Source organism: Arachis stenosperma, chromosome 2, assembly GCF_014773155.1.
Source record: "Arachis stenosperma cultivar V10309 chromosome 2, arast.V10309.gnm1.PFL2, whole genome shotgun sequence".
Taxonomy (NCBI): domain Eukaryota; kingdom Viridiplantae; phylum Streptophyta; class Magnoliopsida; order Fabales; family Fabaceae; genus Arachis; species Arachis stenosperma.
In genome coordinates this window covers 118,746,509-118,769,466 of record NC_080378.1, presented here as the reverse complement: position 1 = coordinate 118,769,466, position 22,958 = coordinate 118,746,509, and the positions used below count along the sequence as shown (strand labels likewise).

The 22,958-nt window shown below is 31.4% G+C and overlaps 2 protein-coding genes across 4 annotated transcripts; one reads left to right on the top strand and one right to left on the bottom strand.

Annotated features, from left to right (window-relative positions):
* The first annotated feature begins 3,608 nt into the window (after positions 1-3,608).
* On the top strand, positions 3,609-8,352 carry LOC130957558 (putative disease resistance RPP13-like protein 1). Its single transcript, XM_057884407.1, has 2 exons — positions 3,609-7,733; positions 7,935-8,352. Coding segments are annotated over exons 1-2 (3,717 nt in total). The 5' UTR covers positions 3,609-4,017; the 3' UTR covers positions 7,936-8,352.
* Positions 8,353-8,817: 465 nt separating this feature from the next.
* Positions 8,818-14,292, bottom strand: LOC130960482 (nuclear transcription factor Y subunit A-10-like). 3 transcript variants are annotated; one of them, XM_057885886.1, is made up of 7 exons: positions 14,208-14,292; positions 13,942-14,020; positions 13,186-13,555; positions 10,635-10,744; positions 10,473-10,541; positions 9,996-10,136; positions 8,818-9,696 (listed from the first exon to the last, which is right to left on the bottom strand). In XM_057885886.1, exons 3-7 carry the CDS (start codon positions 13,496-13,498, stop codon positions 9,274-9,276), a joined length of 1,056 nt encoding a protein of 351 aa, XP_057741869.1. In that variant the 5' UTR covers positions 13,499-13,555; positions 13,942-14,020; positions 14,208-14,292; the 3' UTR covers positions 8,818-9,273. The 3 variants fall into 3 exon arrangements, with proteins under 3 accessions (XP_057741869.1, XP_057741871.1, XP_057741870.1); XM_057885888.1 differs by having other exon boundaries at positions 10,635-10,741; XM_057885887.1 differs by having other exon boundaries at positions 13,946-14,020.
* Between the last annotated feature and the right edge of the window lie 8,666 nt (positions 14,293-22,958).

Below are 22,958 nucleotides of genomic sequence, written 5' to 3'. Positions count from 1 at the left end.
CCTACAAAACTATTTCCCCAAATCCTAGCAACATCATACTTCAAAATAACCTCCCTTTTTGTTTCAAGCAATCCTAACATGTTCACGTTATACTTTGTCTTCAACATTTTTACCATGCTCAGGTTTCCGTCTCCCCTCAATTCCCTAATATTCCAACAGCTCACAATCATTTAATCAAAATATTACTCACCTTACATTTGTTCTTAGGCCGACTCCTTCTTATCTTTTCTTTTTGTTTTGCCAGCTTGCACTTCGCTGCTATTTTTTCATTTTGAGCTTGCAAAATACTCATAATATCTACCTCCTCATCGGACAATACTGCACCAGATTCCACCGCCAGAGCCCATGTCATTTCATTTTCCTTAACCTATGCTTCCTTGGAGATTCTTTCTTCCTCTCCTTCGGTGGTCCTCCCTCCACCTGTTCCAGAACCAGCCCCATCCCCTAATGCTCCTTCAACCATAGCCATCCCTTGCACGCCCGCCCCTTCTCCTCGGTTTGCCCCCAAGGATGTTGCAAGCTCGCCCAACCAGTCCAGGTGCAGCGGTGCACTCCCAACAGCTAAACCATCTTCAAGAGCCCCGGCCTTCTCAGGCAGCACCTGCATCCTGTCCGCCTTTCCTGCTCGCATCCGTCCTCATCGTCTCGCAACCACCATCCACACCCCCACCCGTACCCTGCGCAGGACCCTGGAGCATAGCCTCGGCATCCATAGAGACGGCTTGCAACTGTCGCAGCACGAGCGGTCTTGTCCTTTCAACTGTGTCCCCCACACCCACAAGGCCAGTCGCCGCCAACGCATCTGGAGACACAAGGTCAGTCACCGACAACGCAGCAGGTGACGCACACTCAACCCGCCTCCCCTCTGTCCTAGTCATCTTTTCCTGGGGTAGGGTTCCAGCAACCCGGTTTGCCCCTTGCCAACCCAAGTCAGGCCCACCCGGCTTCACTAGCTTCACACCCTCCTAATCCCGCAGCCCAATTTCCTTGTGAAGTGGAGTTGGGTTTAAGTGTTCTAGGCCCAGCTTCCTTAGCTCACACCTCTCCAAGGAGGTTCCTATCTGGTAATTTAGTGGCTGGCCTAAATTAACAGGCCCACTTAGAATAGCATCATGGTCAACATCCCTTTCTCCCCTAGCACCAAACCCCTCTGTAACGGTTCTGTCAGAATCCACCTCTTCACTACCATATCCCTGCGTAACCGCCTTGCCAATATTCTGGGTACGACTCGCCGAATCTGTTGCATCTCCATGAGTTTTGAAATTCAAAAACACAACGTTCACATCATTGAGTAGCACCTCCGGAATTACTATTCTGTCCTTTCCACAATCACCTCCCTGCGCATTCCCGATGATGAGGTCCGCCGCCGGATCCCACTGCACCCCTGCCGGCGTCATACTATGTACACAAGAACCGTCCACGTCATTCCCCTCACGAACCTTCGTTCCCTCCACCAAATTCTCCATCCCACCAGCCTCCAACCCCATCTCTTTCACAAGTACCGAAAACTCCTTATCCCCAACAGCAAGCTGTACCCAGTCTCCAATGGTATCAAACTCACCTGTTTCGACTTGAAGCCTTCCCACCCTAAAGGAAGCCCCTGCTCCTGTTGGGATAATAAATTGAAGAACGTTGCCCCATAGACCTCCTATCGCTTTAAAAGTTTCTGGCGACCAGACATGCAGCGGTACTCCATGACACTCCAACCACACCCTGCGAGACACACAGTGTTCTGCCTCTTCCCAACGCTGGACCTGATGAAAGATTCGCAGCAGAGACTCCATTTTAAAAGTATAAGCCTCATCAGCGTGCTCGACCGTTTCAAAAGTTAATAATACTTTAGCGTCTCCGATCTCCCTAACATCCTCCACATGGTGCAAATTTGCGCAGATTACTCTCTTCAAAGAACGGAGGTCCATATGTTTCAGTGTGTATCCTACTAAGCTCCTGACCAACTAGTCCATCTTCGCTGCTACAATGGGTACTTCCACCCTTTTCGTGCACCCCTTGCCCTGCTTGACTTGCATTCGGCTAGCTGCCAGCGTTTCTCTTTCCACAGGATTAATTACCGCCTCATTATCAGTAAGCATATTCTCCGGCTTCCTTGCCAGCTCTCGTCTGGTCTCATTAGCAGTAAGAATTTTCTCTGGCCTCCTTTCTAGTTCTCGCCTAGAATCCACATTCACCCGTCGGTCCCCCACCTGGAAAGTCCTTCGAAACTTGCCTTCCCCCACAGAAACATTTTTACCGCGCAGCCTGAATTGGTTCATTTCTGCAATCGGTTTCAGAGCACCACCTTTCGTCGTGTAACGAACAAATGCGAATAGGTATACCATAGCATTTTTTTGTTTTCTGCTGAGATAGATATGATTGATCCTCCCCGTCCAACGGAACAATTGATACAATTCCCTCCGGGAGATATCCTCAGGCAGATTATCCACAAACACAGTGAAAGAATCCTTCTCCAAGCGATGATATTCTTCTCTATTCCAAATCCGGGGATCCTTCGAACGTGAATAGAAGCCCCTTATCCCAGCCCCCCTTGTGTTACCCCCCCCCCCCCCCCTTCTGCCTCCCAGTCTCTCATGTTAATTCAGATGAACTAAGATTCTCCGATCCTTACATCCTCCATACAAAATCTTTCCACTTCCCTCTATTGATCTTTCTTTTATTCTTGTGCTACTCTCTATTCAGATTCTTGTTATGCAGAGACATGCATTACAAAAAACAGGAATATTACAAGAACATGGACATGATTTATATACAGATATATAGATTTGAGATAAAATACAAACCGAAATTTGAGGTGCATAAGCTGAGAAGAGTCCATAAAATTGATCCACGTAAGGATACTTTGCACATATCTAGAAAGGAAAAACAAGAAATGAAACTTATTATGTCCATGAATAATTAAGTTAGCAAGAACATCAATTTCTTTTATTTTTTAGAGTTTCTGTACCATAGGCTGAGTGAATCCAAGCTGAAAACGGTTCCGAGGGTCAGCAATTGATGGCTGCAAAGATAATGTTGCTTGCGACTTTTGGGACTCACCTGAAATTTTGCAATCTTCTGGAGAATTTTTTTTCATTGGTTAGCTAAAGATAATCTACAATAACATATATAGGACATTTTTATCTGATAATAAAATTTCATTCAATCAACAATTTCACTGTGGCTTCAGAATATATAACTTTAGCATCACAAGAAAAAGTTGTTTCTAGTTTATAATCTATCACTTGTGGTAGAATAATGCATAATAATCTCAATTTTAAGTCATCCTAAATACTAATTAAGATTTAGTGGAACTTTCTTATCCTACTATAATTTACATGAAAGAAAAAAGGACAAAGAAATAACAAATATAGTTTAATGCAATAAGATAATATTAGTTAGAAATCATTTTAATGACCAAAAATACTATCTACATGCATATTTAAAAGTCATTATTGCTCTGTTCCTTTCTAATAATACAGTAGAATCATTGATATTTGATATAGTCTTTTAAATCTGTTGACAAAAAGAGAAAGAATACATGAAGAGAAATTCTATCATATAAATCACTTAGAGATAATAAAAAAGCTAAATAAAATTGAGTGAGTTAAGTTTTAAACTGACTCTATAATTATCTGACATCTAGTGACCAGTGAGTGTGATAAAGTGGAACTACAACCAGTTATTAGTTTACAAATTGGCAATGCCTTACAGCTTGTTCTTGAATTACTAAATTAATACGACAAAGTTTGTCCAATAAAAATTGAGAAGCCATGTGAAGACAGCAGTAAGTATCATGATTCATGGAGAGTTACATAGATTCCTTTCTTAAGCATGTGATTAGCACACTCATCAATACATTAAACAATTGTTTATCTTTCATAACACCATCCCATGATTTTGTCCGAAGACCATAAACCTCATCAAATCAACTTCACCTACCATACAAAGCAAACACTTCCCTCATCCATTGACTTTCTTTCTTTGTTCTGATCCCATCTGATCTGCTTCACTTGAGATTCAACCATGGCTGAAAAACTTTATGGTGGAGCTTACCTCTCTCCCTTTGTTGATGCTGTTTTGGACAACCTGACTTCAATACTTGAAGATGACTCAGTCCTCAATGGAAACTACTCTTCCCTTGAGTTGCTTGGAAGGTTGCAGAATTGTCTGTATGATGTTGGACCTGTTCTTGATGATGCTGAGCTGAAGCAGTTCACTGACAAGAGAGTCAAGAAGTGGCTTCTTGATCTCCAAGATGCTCTCTATTTCGCTGATGATTTGCTTGACGAATTCTCCACCAAAGCCGCTATTGCTGCCACTCAAAGGGATCCAGGTAACTCTTCCTCCTGGTCTCGTCTTGTTGATTCGTATATTGAAGATACTGGTGACATGGAAAAAATAGTTGGCACACTAGAGTCTGTTGTAAGACGCAAAAATTATCTTCGTCTGAAGGAGAGTGCCAAGGTGGACATGTCATGGAGAATTCCATCCACATCTCTCCTTGAACCATCGGAGATATATGGCCGGAAAGAAGACAAGGAGGCCATACTGAAACTGTTGTTGGATGATGATGATGCTGCTGATGGTGATTTATCTGTCATTCCCATTGTGGGCATGGGCGGGATAGGAAAGACCACTTTGGCCCAATTGGTTTATCATGATGACGAAGTAAAGAAGAATTTCAATTTTCAAGCTTGGGTATGTGTGTCAGAAGAGTTTGATATTGTCAAGGTCACCAAGACTATAATCGAGGCAATAACTTCAAGTTCTTGTAACTTGACAGATTTGAATTTACTTCAACATGATTTAAAAGAAAAGTTGTCCAGGCAAAAGTTCTGTATTGTTTTGGACGATGTCTGGAATGAAAACTATGATGATTGGAATACACTTCTAAAACCTTTTCAGAAAGGGGTTAAGGGAAGTAAAATTCTTATAACTACTAGAAATAAAAATGTGGCTTCTGTAGTGCAAACGGTTTCACCTCATGAACTAAGATCATTGTCTGATGAAGATTGTTGGTTGGTGTTTTCAAAGCATGCACGTCTTTCAACTGTTTCTGTGGAGAATCCAACCCTAGAAAAAATCGGCAGAGATATCGTAAAGAAGTGTGATGGATTGCCCTTGGCAGCTCAAGCCCTTGGAAGCATATTGCGTGGAAATTCTGATATCAGATATTGGAATCATCTACTGAAGAGTGAAATCTGGGAACTATCCAATGACAGAATAAATGTTGTTCCAGCGTTAAGGATAAGTTATTATTTTCTTCCTTCATATTTGAAGCAGTGCTTTGTTTATTGTTCCTTGTATCCCAAGGACTATGAATTTAGCAAGGATGAATTGATGCTGTTATGGATGGCAGAGAATTTTTTGCAACCAGTAGAAAAAAAGACTATGGAAGAAGTTGGTGGTGAATATTTTGATGAATTAATTGCGAGATCATTTTTGCAACCTCATAGTACCGAGGAAAATAAAGTTGTGATGCATGATCTTGTGCATGATTTAGCAATGACATGTGCTGGAGAATTCTATTTCAGAGCTGAAGAGCTTCGGAATGCAGTTGAGGTTGATATTAAAGCTCGTCATTTGTCACATAACGCGAAAGGCAATTATCCAATGTCAAATCTTTTGGGAGTTTGTGATAGAGTAAAACATACAAGGACATTTCTTGAAATCAATTTGAACAAGTGGATTCCATTCAATATGAAAAATGCAGCTTGTATCATGTTGTCACAGTTGAAGTACCTGAGAGCTTTGTCGTTCAAAAAGTTTCGTCTTGAGTTACTACCTGATTCAATAGGTGAGTTGATTCATCTGCGTTACTTGGATCTCTCTTGGACGGACATCGTGGCATTGCCGGAGTCGTTGAGTAACCTGTACAATTTGCAGACCTTGAAGTTGAGTTTCTGTGAAAATCTGAAAATGCTACCTGTTGGCATGAAAGACCTATTAAATTTGCGCCATCTTGATATTAGAGGGACTCGGTCATTGCATGAGATGCCGCAAGGCTTGAGCAAGTTGAAAAATTTGCAGTTTTTAAGCGACTATGTTGTTGGGAAGCGTGAAGAGAACAAGATCACAGAATTGGGAGCACTTGCAAATCTACACGAATCAATTTCCATTGGCAAATTGGAGAATGTGGTGAACAGCAGTGAAGCTTTGGAGGCAAGAATGTCCGATAAGGATGGCATTGATTCTATAACGTTAACTTGGTCGTCGAATGAAGAGGAGAATAGAGTTGATTCCGAAATGGAAAGAGATATACTTGACAAGTTACGACCTCACACTAATTTGAAAGAGTTATATATCTATGGTTACAGGGGTACAACATTTCCAGATTGGGTGGGACATTCTTCCTATTACAACATCACCGAAATAACACTGGGTGATTTCTTTTTGGGTGGTTGTCGGAATTGTTGTATGCTTCCTTCACTTGGACAATTGCCCTCTTTGAAGCACCTAACAATTATAGGCTTTGAAAGTGTTGAGATTGTGGGTGATGAGTTTTACTTTAACCAGAATGGTGAATCTTGTTTGGAGACACCGCCATTCCCAATGCTTGAAACTCTTTCGATTCGGTCAATGTATGGCTGGAAGGAGTGGCGTTCACTGGAGTTCAATGCATTTCGGAGACTCCGGGAGCTTTCAATAAATAGCTGTCCCATGTTGAGAAGAGATTTGCCGAATCATCTACCATCTTTGCAATCACTTGAGATTACCAATTGCAAGCAGCTGAGTTGGTGTGTTCCAAGATCTCCTGCAATGACCTCTTTAAGGATAGAAGGCAGCAATGAAGTGAGAATTGGGGAACTACCTCCTTTACTGCGTCAGCTATCACTTGCAGGAAACCATCACGTGGAGTCGGTGGTAGAGGCCATAATGCACATGCAACTGAGTTGCCTGACGTCTTTATCCATTTTAGGTTGTTCTTCCCACATATGGTTTCCGGTGGGTAGTATTCCCGCATCACTTCAAAAGTTGACGTTTCAGAATTGCACAAATTTAGAATTCCAAATGAATGGCCAACATCACTCATTGCAGGAACTATTTATAGAGAACAGCTGTGATTCAGTTACATCCTTCTCGTTGTTGGATTCCTTTCCGAATCTCGTGCGTGTTAATATCAGCTACTGTGGAAACATGGAGTGTATTGTGGTGTCACGCTCTCTTTCATCTCTCCGTGATTTAAGCATCACGCATTGTGGGAGTTTGAAATCTGTGTCAACGCTATGGATGGCAGCACCTCAGCTAGAGCATCTCACATTACTGGGTTGCCCAGAGGTTGATTTGTCTCCTACAGGGGATGGGGATCCACACCGTAGCCTCAGATATCTTAGCATCAGCTACAGCGAGAAACTAGTGAGCAGTGCAGCATTCATGAATCCGCAATTTCATGGGCTTACTCATCTTACCATTGAAGGTGAATACGGCGAGAGTGTGAAGTCCCTCCCAAAGGAAGGTTGGTTGCCTGCCTCGCTTGAGTCTCTCACACTGTTTCGCATTGAAAGTGTGGAGACGTTGGAATGCAAGGGACTTGCCCACCTCACCTCCCTCCAACATTTATACATTTATGAATGTCGCAAGTTGGAGAATATGGAGGGTGAAAAGCTGCCTGCCTCTCTAAAACAACTCAGCATCAGTGGTAGCCCTTTGCTGGGTAAACGGTGCGAGATGAAGGACCCTCAGCTTTGGCCCAAAATCTCCCACATCCCCGCCATTCAAGTTGGTGGCAGATGGATTTGGTAATCCAACAACTTCAACACATACACACACAACATTATTCTTTTTCCCTCAATATATTTATGTTTTTCATCATGATTTATAAAGTGACTCACGACTTTTCATTCTTCATTCTCTCTACAATATTCTTATTCTTCATTTTTAATCATTCTTATACATGTGCTATTCCATTCCTTACTTAACACTTGTACCTTCTCATACAGATTATCCATGGACCCAACAACACAACTTCTTCCATGAACAATTTCAATCATTGCAATACACATGGCTGATTGCTGAGAAATAACACAATTGAGCAACGTGACCATTGCATTGGAAAATTTAATTCCTTAGCTTCTTTATTTTCTTTTGGAACCTACCCTTTTGAAGATTGAGACTTTTGGTTTGGTTTCTACTTGCTACAAACCTCATGGTCATGCTTTGGAAGATTCATGTTAGCACATTCTTTTGCAGACATATATTTACTTTTTTGCATTTTTGAAATTTTCTTTAGATGTATTGGAGGAGTGTGATTAATTGTGTTGCACCATTGAGCCTTTGTGATCTATGATTCTTGCCCCACTTTTTCTCTGTTTTATTGTGTATTGATGACAAAGAATTGCCTCTATTTAGTAACATTGTTTTCCCATATCCATATTCTTTTGTTAGTATTTCATGAAACTAAAAAGTCTTTGCTTGATAATGTCAATTTGAAATTATCAAATGATGTCACTTTAACTAAACAACAATAAACAATTAACAACTTATTATAAACATATCAGTATAAAAAAAATTAAAAAGAAAAAAATTACCTTAGCTTTATGTGTAAAAATACAAGATTTTTATTGCAAATATTCAATCCATTTCAAGTCTTAGTGTTTCTGTTAATTATACAGAAGATATGTATGCTATTATAGTAAGATTAATTAATTAAAAATTTCTGTGTAATATTGTAATTCGCTTTCAAAGTGTTTTTGTTAGTTAAAGTATATCTAAAGTAGCAACAGAGAAGCAACCAGTTGTTGTAATATGCATTTGTCAAATATCTTATTTTTATTTCTAACAAAGAAGACATTATACATTACTTGACAAAGTCAAAAATTCATAAATAGAACACCAAACCTAGACATGATAATAAAAAGCACACACATAAAAATGCTACAAATTCACGCTGTTATTTAAAAACAATACACACACATCATAATTCATTAGTCTTTCTGCTTCAGAATATTAAGCCTCTGCAGAAAGACAATTACATTACTATTTATATTTTAATATTATAATTATATACTCCATCTACTTCAAAAAATTTGTAACTTTCGAAGTTTGATATATTAATAACTCATTGTATCTTGATGCAAATTGTATTCAGATACACTGAATTGTTAATATGCAAAATTTTTAAAGTAACAAATATTTTTAAAATTGATAGAGAATATAATTGAGCCAAGGATGAGTTGCCTAAGCACCAGAAAGGAAAATAGCATTTTCCATCTGGCCTGACAAGGAAACGAGGATTTTGGTGCAATGCTACACCAAAACTCGCTTAATATCCTTGCCAGATCAAACATTAAGGTTGCAGCAGTTTCCGGCCGCAGCCGAAACCCATTTCGGGGGCATGATCATGCCATGTCCATGTCCAGTGTCCATCATATCTGCAAGGGAGTGCATAGGAGTTCCAATGTGATTGATGGCAAATCCATCAATTCCTCTTGATGAGTACATGCTTGTCACCTCTAATGAAATATTTGGACTGCTTCCATTTGTTTCCTTCAACGAATTCAAGGTTCCGGCCGAAGATTGTAGGACTTCAGAACTCTGGGAACCACTAGAATGTAGTTGATGGCCAAGTCCTTTTTTGTTTGCTTCACTTCCACTCTTACCATTTCCATTGTTGGTGGCAGAGTTTCTTGTGTTCAAGAACCTGCCACCACATCCTCTTGGCCGTCGCATCGCGTGGAGATGGCGCGATTCATGCATATATGGCTGCAACACAAAGGAATTATAACGCAACTCTAATACTAAAAATTCTAGTAATCCAGTTTAAGAAACTGTAGCTATTTTTCTAACACAAAAAGTTTTACATTTTCGGCTTAAATTGCCTTATTAATTGAATGGTGAAAACTCAGTTGCATTTAACTTCATGCTGATAGTTGAGAATCGTTAAATAATTTGATAGATTTGACTAATTTGTCATCTAACACTCTCAGCTATCTACTTCACTTGAAGTTAACTACACTGAGTTTCAGTTTAATTGAATTGTTTTATTTAATAAATGCTCAAACCTTGCGGCGTTTGATGAGTTTATTGGCAAGAACAGATTTGGCACGTGACTGCCTACGCCTTATGATTCCATGGTATTGCTTAGCATTCACGTAAGTTGGTCCATCATCTGATGTCAAGTTTAGTGGCAGCATTATACGCCCCTGCTTTATTCAAATATGTTACATACATACATACATACATACATACATCCATTGATAAATACTTGAAGATACGTATATCTATACATACATACATACATACATACACATTGCAACAACAGACTTAATTTTAGAAGAGGTACTTTTAATTTATACTATAATTTAATATCAAGCTAAAAGTTTCAGTCATTTACTGATTTACATTTATAGTGTTATTATTTTTGTGTTAATTTGTTACCTTCCACATTCATAACTATAATTTTGGTTCTTGTATGCAGAGATATGCATTTCAAGAACACTGATATGATTTATATTTGAGATTTGAGATAAAATACAAACCGAAATTTGAGGTGCATAAGCTGAGAAGAGTCCATAAAATTGATCCATGTAAGGATATTTTGCACATATCTGGAAAGGAAAATACAAGAAATGAATAATTAAGTTACCAAGAAGGCAAGAACATGAATTTCTTTTTATTTTTGAGAATTTGTAATTTTGTACCATAGGCTGAGTGAATCCAAGCTCAAAACGGTTCCTAGGGTCAGCATTTGATGGCTGCAAAGATAATGTGGCTTGAGACTTTTGGGATTCACCTGAAATTTTGCAATCTTCTGGAGAAGATTTTTTCATTGGTTAGCTGCTAAAGATAATAACGTAACACAATAACATAGGCCATTTTATCTGATATCTGATAATATAATTTCATTCAATCAACAATTTTACTATGGCTTGAGCATATATAACTTTAGAATCACAAGGAAAAGTTGTATCTAGTTTATAATCTATTACTTTGTGGTAGAGTCATGCATAGTAATCTCAATTTTACATGATCCTAATTAAGATTTAAGTACGTTTTTCTTCATTTTCTCTGTCTTTTAGGTTGTGTTTGAAAAAGAACTGAGTCTGAAATTAAATTAAATCTCTATATATTATGTTTGATGTCAAATGTACTGGACTGAGTTACGTTTAAATATTATATTTGGTTTAAAATAAATATGAAGATGGAAGGATGACTGGATGAGAGTATTTTTTTTAAAAGAAATGTTATTAAAAATTTCAGTCTCCAGTTTCAGAAATACCAGTCTCTTCTATTCTCATTTTCTAGAGACACTAATTAGCATTTATTTTGAGGTACTGAGACAGGGATTGGAAAACTGGAACTCAGTATCATATTTATTGGTTCAGAAACCTGAAACTTTAATAACATTTTATACTTAAAATACTCTAATTTCAATTAATTAATTCTAATTTTACTCTTTGTGAATTAAATTAGAGCTTCATTTTTATTTCAGTTTTTATCTCCCACTTTACACCAAACACAATACTGAGACTTATTTCAGTTTTTGTTTTTCTATTTCTGTCTTTTTTTTAACTCATAAAAAAACTCAAATTTTATATTCTGAGACTGAAATTTTAGTTCCAATCTTTGACCACCAAATATAATATTGAGTCAGTTCTTTAGTTTTAATTTCAATCTTTGAAAACAAACACTAGTTTAGTGATATGTTTTCCTCCTAAGGATTACCAAATGTTATGTACCATGTTTCAAATAATTTCCTTATAAAGAAAATCTAATTAATTTCACCTAATGCTCTTAAATCTTACATACCACTTGATTGCCCTTGAAAGATTACTTACTCTAAATTTTTAATGTGACTTTCTCTCCAAGTATCTTAGCTAAGGATATATAATTTAACAAAAAAAAATATTATATGTACATCAAAATTATTTATTTGTATATAAATGCATATCATATTTAACTCATTTTCAATATATATTTTATATTTTAATATTTATTTTATACTAATAACTTATTTTAATAGTTAATTTTAGTATATATACACTTAACATTGTTAATAATTTAGATATTTTTTGTATAAATATAAATCAGTTAATTTCCTTGTGGTTATGGTAATTAACTTGTGCTTTAGGAGGAAAAAAAAACAAGCTCATTATTTGTATATCTTTCTTGAAATATTTTTAATTGCTTCTCACAAAACAAAACAAAACAAAAATAAAAACCTACCTGCAAAAGTTAGTGCTCTTGTGTTATGTGCTCACTAAATTCAACTATTATGTTAAAAATATTGTTATAGTGGAAAACCCACAAAGCTGATATATGTTTTGAACATTAACCTAACAATGCACCAAGTGTTTTTTTAGCTTGCTATAGATGCATACACTGATACACATAATAATACAAAAATACTATTTGCTAAAAGATCCAAGAATTTACCATAGAATAATATTATTGTTGATTTATTATAACTACCAAACTGTGCACAGCCATAATAAGAGATCTTTAATTACTTTATATATATAATCCACATTATAATTAACTCTTGAAATAAATTTGCAGAAGGAAATTTTCATCTCTATTTATTGTACTTTTTTCTTTTTAAAAATAAATAAACAATAAGTGGAAGCCAACCACCTCCACACTATTTCCCCAAAACAAGTGAATTGTATAACACATATATATAAACATATTTATTTAATTTAGGGTAAAGTATATTTTTTGTCTTTGAAGTTTGACAAAAATTTTAAAAATATCCTTAAGTTTTATTTTGTTTCAATCTTGTCCCAAAAATTTTCGATCTGCATTAAATATACCTCTAACAGCTAAAAAATTTAAGACCGATTCAATAACAATTTTATAAAAATAACCCTCAACACAAGCAAATCAAGCATAATTTTCATGCATTATTATTAGATTGGTCTTAATTTTTTTGAAAATCTAGCCGGTGAAAGTATATTTGATGCAAATCGAAAATTTTTGGAACAAAATTAAAACAAAATAAAACTTAGGGAGTATTTTTAAAACTTTTGTCAAACTAAAAAAAAAGTATATTTTATCCTTTAATTTATCCTAAGACAATCTAGTATTTATATATATGATGTCATCAATTCTTTTAATTATATATGGTAATAGTCATCAAAACTATATCTTATTAACTCTAACAATTCATATAAAAATTTCTAAATTGATACAAATTAAATATGATAAATAATACTACTATACTATAAAATAAAAAATAATAATTTTAAGTACCTGGAAAGATGGTAAATTGTGTTGTAGGTCCTTTATCCAAGAATTGTTGTTGCTTATTAGCGGAAGAAGCAAGTTGGTCTATGTAATTATTATTATTATGAAGCTCCAATGAAAATGGTTTCATAATTTGGTTATTATTATTATTATTATAATTAGAAGTCTCTCCATAAACTGATGATTGATTTTGATGAGATCCAAAGGCACTAATACTCCACCATGAAGAACCTGCTGCTGCTGATGCTGATGACAGCTGTCCAACAGAATTGTGAACAATTCCTTCATGTTCTTTCAGATATGCAGTTTCCATACCCATATAAATTCTCTTAAATTGATATATGATTTTATGTAAAACCAACCTAATTCAGAGTTCCTGCAAGGAAAAAATTAAAAATATTCAAATGTAAAATTAGCAACACAATTAAACAATAATAATTAAATAATGTACCTTGAAAATCAGAGAGAACCTAGATTATAGTAATTCAAATATCACTAAATAAAGTTTCAATTTCTGTATGGCTTTATCATGTGAAATCTATAAAGGAAAATAAAAAGAAATAAAAAAAGTGTTTAATTTAAGGTCATTCCAGAAAATGGAACAAATATAAAGTGAGGATAAGGAGACAAAAGTAATATGAGAAGGAAGAAAAAAAAAAGTGAACACAAAAGAGCATAAAAGTGAAGATTAATAAGATTGATGAGTTGACTAGACCAAGTTACTTAATTAAGTTCCCTTAAGAAGAAGAAAAGAGCACTTACTTACTTGAAATTTAGTGGTAGAAGAAGAATATGAAGAAGAAATTAAAGATAGTGTCTGTCATGGAAGCATCTTTAACTTCTGCAAAAGAAATAGCATGTGTATATTATTAATAACCCCATTTGCTTGGAAGCAAATTAAATTAAATTTAGAGAGAGAGAGAGAGAGAGAGAGAGAGAGAGAGAGAGAGAGAGAGAGAGAGAGAGAGAGAGAGAGAGAGAGAGAGAGAGAGAGAGAGGGGGAGAAAATGAATTGAAGAAGGGCTTACAAGTGAGAATGGAAGGTGAAGAGAAGCCAAAAAGCACCAATGAACATTGGCTTTCATGCATTGCAAGGACCCTTCCTCCCTTTAGTACTATATCTACTATATATGTGTCTATATATTATATATGTCTTATATATTGATATAAATCATTTTTGAACTTCTAAATTAGCATATAGTCTATATATAAATTTAAGTGTAACAATTACCCTATTTTTATGGAAATTCAGGTACAGTCGACTTTACGTGAAGTTGATAGTTGAGAACCGTTAGATGATTTGATTGATTTAACTAAATTTTCATTTAACGGTTCTCAATTATCGACTGAATTTTAACCTTTTATATATATGAAAAACACTACACGTATAATTTTTTTTAATCAAATCTAATTAAGTTCAACAATAAAATTTGAATAGCGGGTGAATAAGAGTGATAAAGATAACTTTTGTTAATATTAAACTAGCTTAATTAAATTTAATTGATAAAAAAATTTTATATATATAGCATTATTTATTATATATTAACTAATTTTAGTTTAGACATGTGAATAATTATATTTTTAATTTGTATCTCACAAAAAAATTATTTTGAATTTAGACTTTTAATTTTAATTATAAGAGTTTTGATGTTATATTATAAAATTATTTATCTAAAAAAATTTTAATGGATAAAAAGAGAAAAACAACAAGGATATGAATAACATAAATAATTAGTGCCAAATTTTGGATTATTATATGTTTGAAACAGAAAGAGCTTACAAGTGATCGGTGAAAGATTTAAAAATAAAAAAAAATTATATTTGACTGCTCAAAAGTGATGTCTTTATTCCTATATATTTAGTAACAATTTTATGATAGAAATATGTACATTAAGAGAGACAAATTATTGAAATAATTAAATAGATACGCATAGAAATATCTAAAACGTTGGATACATTTTATTTAATTTTTCTTTAGAATTTAGAAATCTTTTTATTTCTTCCTCTTTTGTCTTTGATTTTTTTTAAGTTTTTCCAAACTAATAAGAATAGGATTAGATGTTGGCCTAAAACACAATATTTTTTTAGTTTATTACGTTATTTCTCAATCTGATAAATTAAATATTAATCTATCGTAAAGTCGAATTTCATTTAAAAATTTATTATTAACTAATAAAATTCAAATTCTTAATACTTACTTAACCAAAAAAATTAAACTAACCAATCAATAATTAACCCAACTTGGGTTTAAAAGATACAATATTTTAAGATCCGTATATAGCTAATTGTGTAAGTGTTCATTAACTGTTTTCATAATAATATATTGACACTAGTGCAAGAAGAAGTGGGATCTTCATTATAAATTGTAGATATTTAATTTGAAATGTGGTCCTAAGCTAAGTTTTAATCTTTGCATTCTTAGTGTATAGGTCTAATGAGTTGGCTTTGGCCCATCAATTCATGAGAGAGGTGAGTAGCATTATTTTGGAACACCCAACACGTTTTTTCTTTTGAGCATATACTATACTTTTGGTTCTTCAAGAATCTCAAGATTCTTTCTAGTTTCTACTATATATAGATTTAATCTTAATAAATATGTTTAATATAATAATTCTAGGAGTGATTAACGGTTACCTATTTTCATAGCAGTGATTATTATTATAACTTGTGACTCCAAATGAAAAGAAGCATGTGTTATTGTTAACTTCTTAGAGTAGATTGTGTTACCATCAATCATAGCTTTCATGGTTTTGTTTAATTACAATTAATTTGAAGATATGACTATATTTATCACTTAAAAGTTAAGTCTCAAAAATCGTTACACTAGTGGCTAAAAATGTCATCAAGTGATCATATTCAACCAAACATATTATCAATTTAAAGATCTAATTACCATATATATCTTGTGATTTTGACTGAAAATTATACTTATAGCCGTCCTAATTAATAATAAATTAAAAATCAATACAAAGTACATCATATATATAATAACTGTTTAGTGTTTACCCTTTTCAGCTTATGAACAATCAAATTTCGCATACGGAAATTCCACTTGTATATAACATTTATGAGTATATATATATATATATATATATATATATATATATATATATATATATATATATACCAAAATTAATCACTAATATAAAATATAAATTAAAATATAAAATATATATTAAAAATAAAATAAATAACATACGTATTTATATATAAATATATAATAACTAATTTTAATAATTAATTTTAATATATAAATAATATTTTTAAATATTTATTTTTATTGTATACATTTATGAGAGAGAATTTTAGGCGTCAACATACCTAAGACTGTTTGTTTTTTAAAACAGGATAAGATACTAATAGACAGAGACACAAAATTTTATATTCTTATATTTTGTTTTGTGATAAATTAAAACAAATTATAAAAATTTAATTTATTTTTATTTTTTTATTTAAAAAAAATTGAGATGAAAAATATAATTATGAAAAATTAACAAGAATAATAAAAGAAAAAATGAAAAATAAGTTGTGTCCCTTGTTAGTGTCTCCGTGTCCTTCCTGTCAGGATGGACACAAAATACATTAATTAAGTGTCTCTAGATATATGTCTCTTCTGTCAAACACTCTCTGTCTCAATATCCTGTCTCTATAAACAAACATAGCCTAATTTCTCTCATTTTTTCATCTTTTCCTTCTACTCTTCATTTTTTTTCTTTCCTCCACAATTCGTTCATTTTTTTCATGTTTCAATATTATTATTATTATTATTATTATTATTATTATTATTATTATTATTATTATTATTATTATATATTATTATTATTATTATTATTATTAGTAGTAGTAGTAGTAATAGTAGTAGTAGTATTAATTATTATAGTAGTTTAATTTCCACCAAGCATATGCATAGATCATTAAGCAAGTCTAAACATCGCTCAAAATGTATTACTATTTTATATCTTAGCAATATATTTGGTATCTAGTGAAAATATATTATTTCAAATACATATTTATCCCTTTATTTGAGACATGATTTATACAAAGCATATTAGTGATGGATAATTAGTTTTTGGTATTTCTCTATGATAATTTATATCTACTTTTTTTATGTATATTTATTATATTTAAATTTTGGTGATTGATCTAGATAACTGAATACGTAATGTGTATATATATAGTTATATACACATACACACATATAAAACATACAATAAAAAAAAGTTATACGCATAGGCATGTGTTTCATGACATGCAACTAAAACCCAACATAATTGATTGTAATTATATTAATTTGGAAGAGACTAATCGGAAAGTTTATGGCCATTTAATTAGTCTATGGAACTTTGATGCAGCAGCACAAGTGCCTATACTAGTTAAACTAGTTATGTCACATTCATAGAATCATTTTAGGGTAAAGAAGAGTTAGATTCAGTTAATATTTTATACTTCACAATTTGTATTTGAATTTTGAATTTACTTGACTCATATTGCATAGTTAATAATTTTATAATTAGAATTTTTTTTTTATACGAATATCCAACATACAATTAATATAAGAAAAAAAAAGAAAATTATTTTTTTATTTTTGTGAAAGAGTGGGAACAAAAATAAAGTTGTTGGTTATATATTGATTAAATAATTGTGAGTAACTTAAACCTATGAAGGACGAACATTTCGTTGAGTTGTCGTGTCTGCGTGTCGGACACATTTTAGACACAATATTTATCGACACTCGTCCGACACATGTGTCTGCATTGTCCAACCGTGTGTTAATAAAAAAATAAAAAATTCTTCTCCGGACACACTTGAGCACACCTAAATATCATCACGTGTCAACGTATCCAGTCTTATTCTTAACATATATTCTTAAAATAAATTTAAATATAGTATATATTATTATTTATTAAAACAAAAAATATTTTAAATACTTTATATAATTAAAATAAGACACTAAAAATAATTTAAAAAATTAATTTATATTTAAATATCAATAAAATATAAAAAAATTATTACGATTTATCTAAAAAATATTTTATATTTTATATGTATGCGTGTTTCCAAGTCTTATAAGATTTTAAAATTCGTATGTCGATGTGTTCCGTATTATATCGTGTTCTATATCTGTATCATAGACTTAAACTTTTTTATAATGAGATAATTAATTATATAGGTGGGAAATTAAGTCTAAGCTAGTATATATATGCTTATAGGATTAATCACAAGTCAATCAATCTTTAATTAGCCCTTTGTTATAAAGTAACTACACTATATATCCATGCAAATCTAATTTGCCTTCAGGCTTCAATTTAGGGTTGCTTTATTGTTGAAGCCGGCCATAAGTCCATAACAACAATTATTATGTATTAAAATATATATAATAATGCCAACTTAGAAAATAATAAACGATTTATATATTATAAGATATTTTTAGTTGGCTCTACGAGTGATTGGAATTTAATCACTCATTTGAAGATTCTGTATTGCCTTAGCTAGACCTACATTTTTAGATTCATTTATTTTCATATGCCGGCTAATCCTTTTTAATCTTAGTGACACAAATATTTCGTCATACGCATTTAGCTAATATAACTTTTTTACTTAGCAAAAAGAAAAAAAAAATCCTTTTTGTTACTTAATAATAATGGCATTGTATATAAACTCAGAACAATATAATAATATAATCTACTAACCACTAACAAAAAGGAAAAAATTCAATTTAAATTAGTCGAATGGTTAATTTATTTATTTATTTAAATAAATATGGAAATTCAAAATTTATATTGTAGGCTAGTAATTTATTAATTAACAATTAATTAATTATTAACTTTGTTAAGTTGGAAAGTATCATTAAAGAAAATAACCCTGAAAGGAGAAATAAATAAATATAAATATATAAAGAAGGAGAAAAGTTTAAAAAGAGAACAAAGAGAGAAAGGTAGAATAAAAAGACCACTCATTAATATCGATGAATTGGACTTATCATAGGTCTTTATTTATTTATTGTTTAATCCTAGGGTCTATAGTCCTATAGGGTTGAATTTATCTTTCTTATTAACTTGTTCTTGTGCTGTTCTTATTTTTAATATTCTAATTAATTTATGGGATTTATTATACTTATACCTGTTATAAATATATAATAAACAAATTTAATTTTTATTATCCGAATAATATAAAAATATATATTATTACATCAATAAAAATAATTAATATTTATATTTATTATTTAAAATTTTACCTGAATACAAATATTAAATCTAATTAGATGATGAAATTTTTGAATTATTCGTATATTAAAATTAAATTCATAATAAATATATAAAAAATATAGAAAATTAAATTTTTGTTAGATAATAAAATTTAATTTTAATATACTGATATATAGTGTAAAACGTTGTACAAAATTATATAATTATATTTTTCCTTTTAAAAAATTTAATTTTCTAAATTTTACATATATAATTTTGTTATTGTTTTATTTTATTATTACACAAAATAGCTTGTCTCCAAAATTAATTCCTAAAAGAGTTAATGAAAAAAATTCAACTAAAATATAAATGACTAAAAAAGTTAAATAGAATGATTATACCACTAAATTTTTTTTTACTGTGAGAAGAAAATTATTGCTAGAAAAAGTCTCATACATATTTTAATAAGAAAGATTAAAAAAAACCGTAATAACTAAATTCAAAAATATTACAGGTCATTTTTATATTTTATATTTTGATCTTATCTTTTTATATAATTTAAATAAAAAATATTTTTTGTTTTATTTAAATAAAATTATAAGTACTTTTTATATTACAATTTTTTTTAATTTATCTAAATATAAAATAATTTTTTATTTAAAAAATTTGTTTAAAAAATAAAAAATTTAAATATTTTTTAAAAAATCAATCCAAACTAACCTTTATACATACATGTTATTATGACTTATGAGTCAAAAGAGATAAGAATGGATCTTAATTATTCTTCTTCTTTCTCGCTAAATTCTCCTTTGTTTTCTTTTTAGATAAGTATGAACTGGAACTACTAATCAAGTTGGAGAAAATTATTTAAAAAATCAAATATAGAGCTACCTACTAGATCTCCCTAACGTTAACAAGATTAATGAGGTGAATGATAGGAGCAAGTATGATTAAATAATAGATATTTTAGTGTTAATTTGCTTTCAATTATTATATAGAAAGATACTAATAGTGCACCGAATATATGTTAATAGTTTAGAAGGTATATATTACTCTCCTACTTACTGTACATGTAGAATTGTTTTTCTACTCTTGGTTGATTCTTTTATAGGGTGAAAGGTTATGTTCCAATTTATCTAAAATTTTAAGGAGAATCCTAGGTTTTTCATTGAAATTGATACCTAGTCATTTGTCATCTCCAAATTCTACACATAATAATAATGTCACACAGTATTGTCCATATCATTTACTCCATTACATGTATGTCCCACTTACTTGTCACATTCATCAATAGGTTGGTATTAAGAAAAACAAGAAAAAGAAAAACAACTATATATATACTTGTCCGGTTCCTTTATATTTCCATAAAAAAAAAATTATTTTGTTGTGTTTTGGATGGAGTATGACATACTTGTGTTTTATAGTTTATAATGTTTATTTTAAATAGAAAAAGTCTTAAAAGTCAGTAATTTTTAATATTTTTTTGTTATTTTTAATTATTATAAATATTAAATTATCTTTAATAAATAAATTTTATTAATTTATATATATAAATTTTAAAAAATATAATTATAAACTGTATTGATTAATATATGTAAATTCTTATAAATATATGTATTAATTATATGTTTTTTGTGTGTAAAATTTCTGTAAATTTAAGTATAAATTATTGTTGATTAAATACTAACTAAAAATGATAATATTTATTGGCTATATATTACTCTTTTAAAAAAATTAAAATTACATTAAAAAATAAACAAAAGTAAATTTAAAGAGAAGGATATATTTGTGGATATTATTAAAGCCGAAATTAAATTTACTATAAAAATGTGACAATGCACATTTAAAAGATCACCAACTAAGAAATCTTAAAAATAAAAACATTTGATTGGAGGGGCTTTTATTTAAATAAAAAAATCGTATTTACCATATGATATAACTTTTTTCTTCCTCAATTTCACTAGTATTGGCGGCAAATTAAGATATATATATATATATATATATATATATATATATATATATATATATATATATTTGTCATTTCACTCACACTAACCGTAAAATTATACTGTCTACGAAGTTGAAATATAATGTACAAAAATGTAATTCTCTTACTATTATTTAAAATATTTAATTTTGATGTACCATGAGTATAAAATAATTTTATACGTACATTTAATTACATAATATTATATTAATAAAAATAATAACTTTTTATATTAATTACGTAAATGATCATTCCAAAAAATAAGTACGATTACATGATACGGTTAATGTATTAAAATTAGGAAAAGTCTAGAGGGCCAGCAGTTTTATTGAATTTTGGCCAGCATGTAACCAGCAGAGGAAGGTGAGCCATTGGATAAAATCTCACACCAATCACACACCATCAAATCATCATTGATGGCTAGTTGATGGTTAATAATCACAAAAATTGCTGGCCCCCTAACATTGCTCTTAAAATTAAATTTTCATTTAAATGAAAAATTATAAATTTTTTATTCAAATAAAAAAAAGCCTTTAATTAGACGGTCAATAAAATAAATAAATAAACTCACATATATAACTCCAACTCTCCGATGCAGAAACTTAAAGAAAACTTGAATAGAGGGATCTAACCCCCTATGCCGCGTGTTGTTGAACCATAAAGCCGAAAGCACAAGGACAATATATCCAAGTGGAAATCTATCGTAAGGGCACGTAGGAAAAAAAGACCTATGCATTTTTATCTTTTCGGCTATTAGATTTGTAATCCACATCATAATAATCATACTAATCTACACCCTTTTTGCATTTGGTAAAAAGATCTTAGGAGACACCACCACCCCCTTTGGGTTCAATTGTATGTGGATATGTCAATGGTGCTTTTATTGCTTTTGTCTCTTAACATATAAAAAGGTTTTGTGGTAGTGGAGAAAAAGACCTCCATTGCTAAAAAGTAAAAGGTTTGTTTGCATCACCCAAGTGGACATGGTGGAAAATGCTTTCTTTGTTTGTTTAATTTTTTTTCGCATGCTGAAAATGGAACCATTTCAAAGTTGTGTTATGTATTAGTACAAGAATTGCCACAAAACTCGACAAAAAATAATGATACATAGTAGTTAAACAAGTGATTTAAGAGCATTACATTCATATACACTAATCACTTGTTGAAAGATGATGGAATGGTTAATCATATTTTGTGTTGAAAATAATTGTTAAGGTTCCATTATTCTTTCTGTCATCATGCAAACCCATTACTCTCTCATTGTTTGCCATCTTCATCACTCATCTTAATTCTTGAGTTTGTTTCTTTTTCTTTTTTTTTTCCTTCAAGGATATTTCTCCTCTTTAACTAAGACTAAAAGATTCCTTATTCAATCGCCCCTTACCAATGATTACATGCAAAATAATATTTTATCACCCTTTTTCCAATTGGAACTAAAAGGCTATCTGGTTGTATATTGATCAAATGTAAAGTTATGAACAAATCCACATGATTTGAGTAGTTGAGTTGAAGGTTCAAATACGGTATTGGCAAAAATGAATATTGTACTCATTTTATCTCATATACCAAACCAGCTAACTCTCTTCCAACATTTGATAGGGATGTGA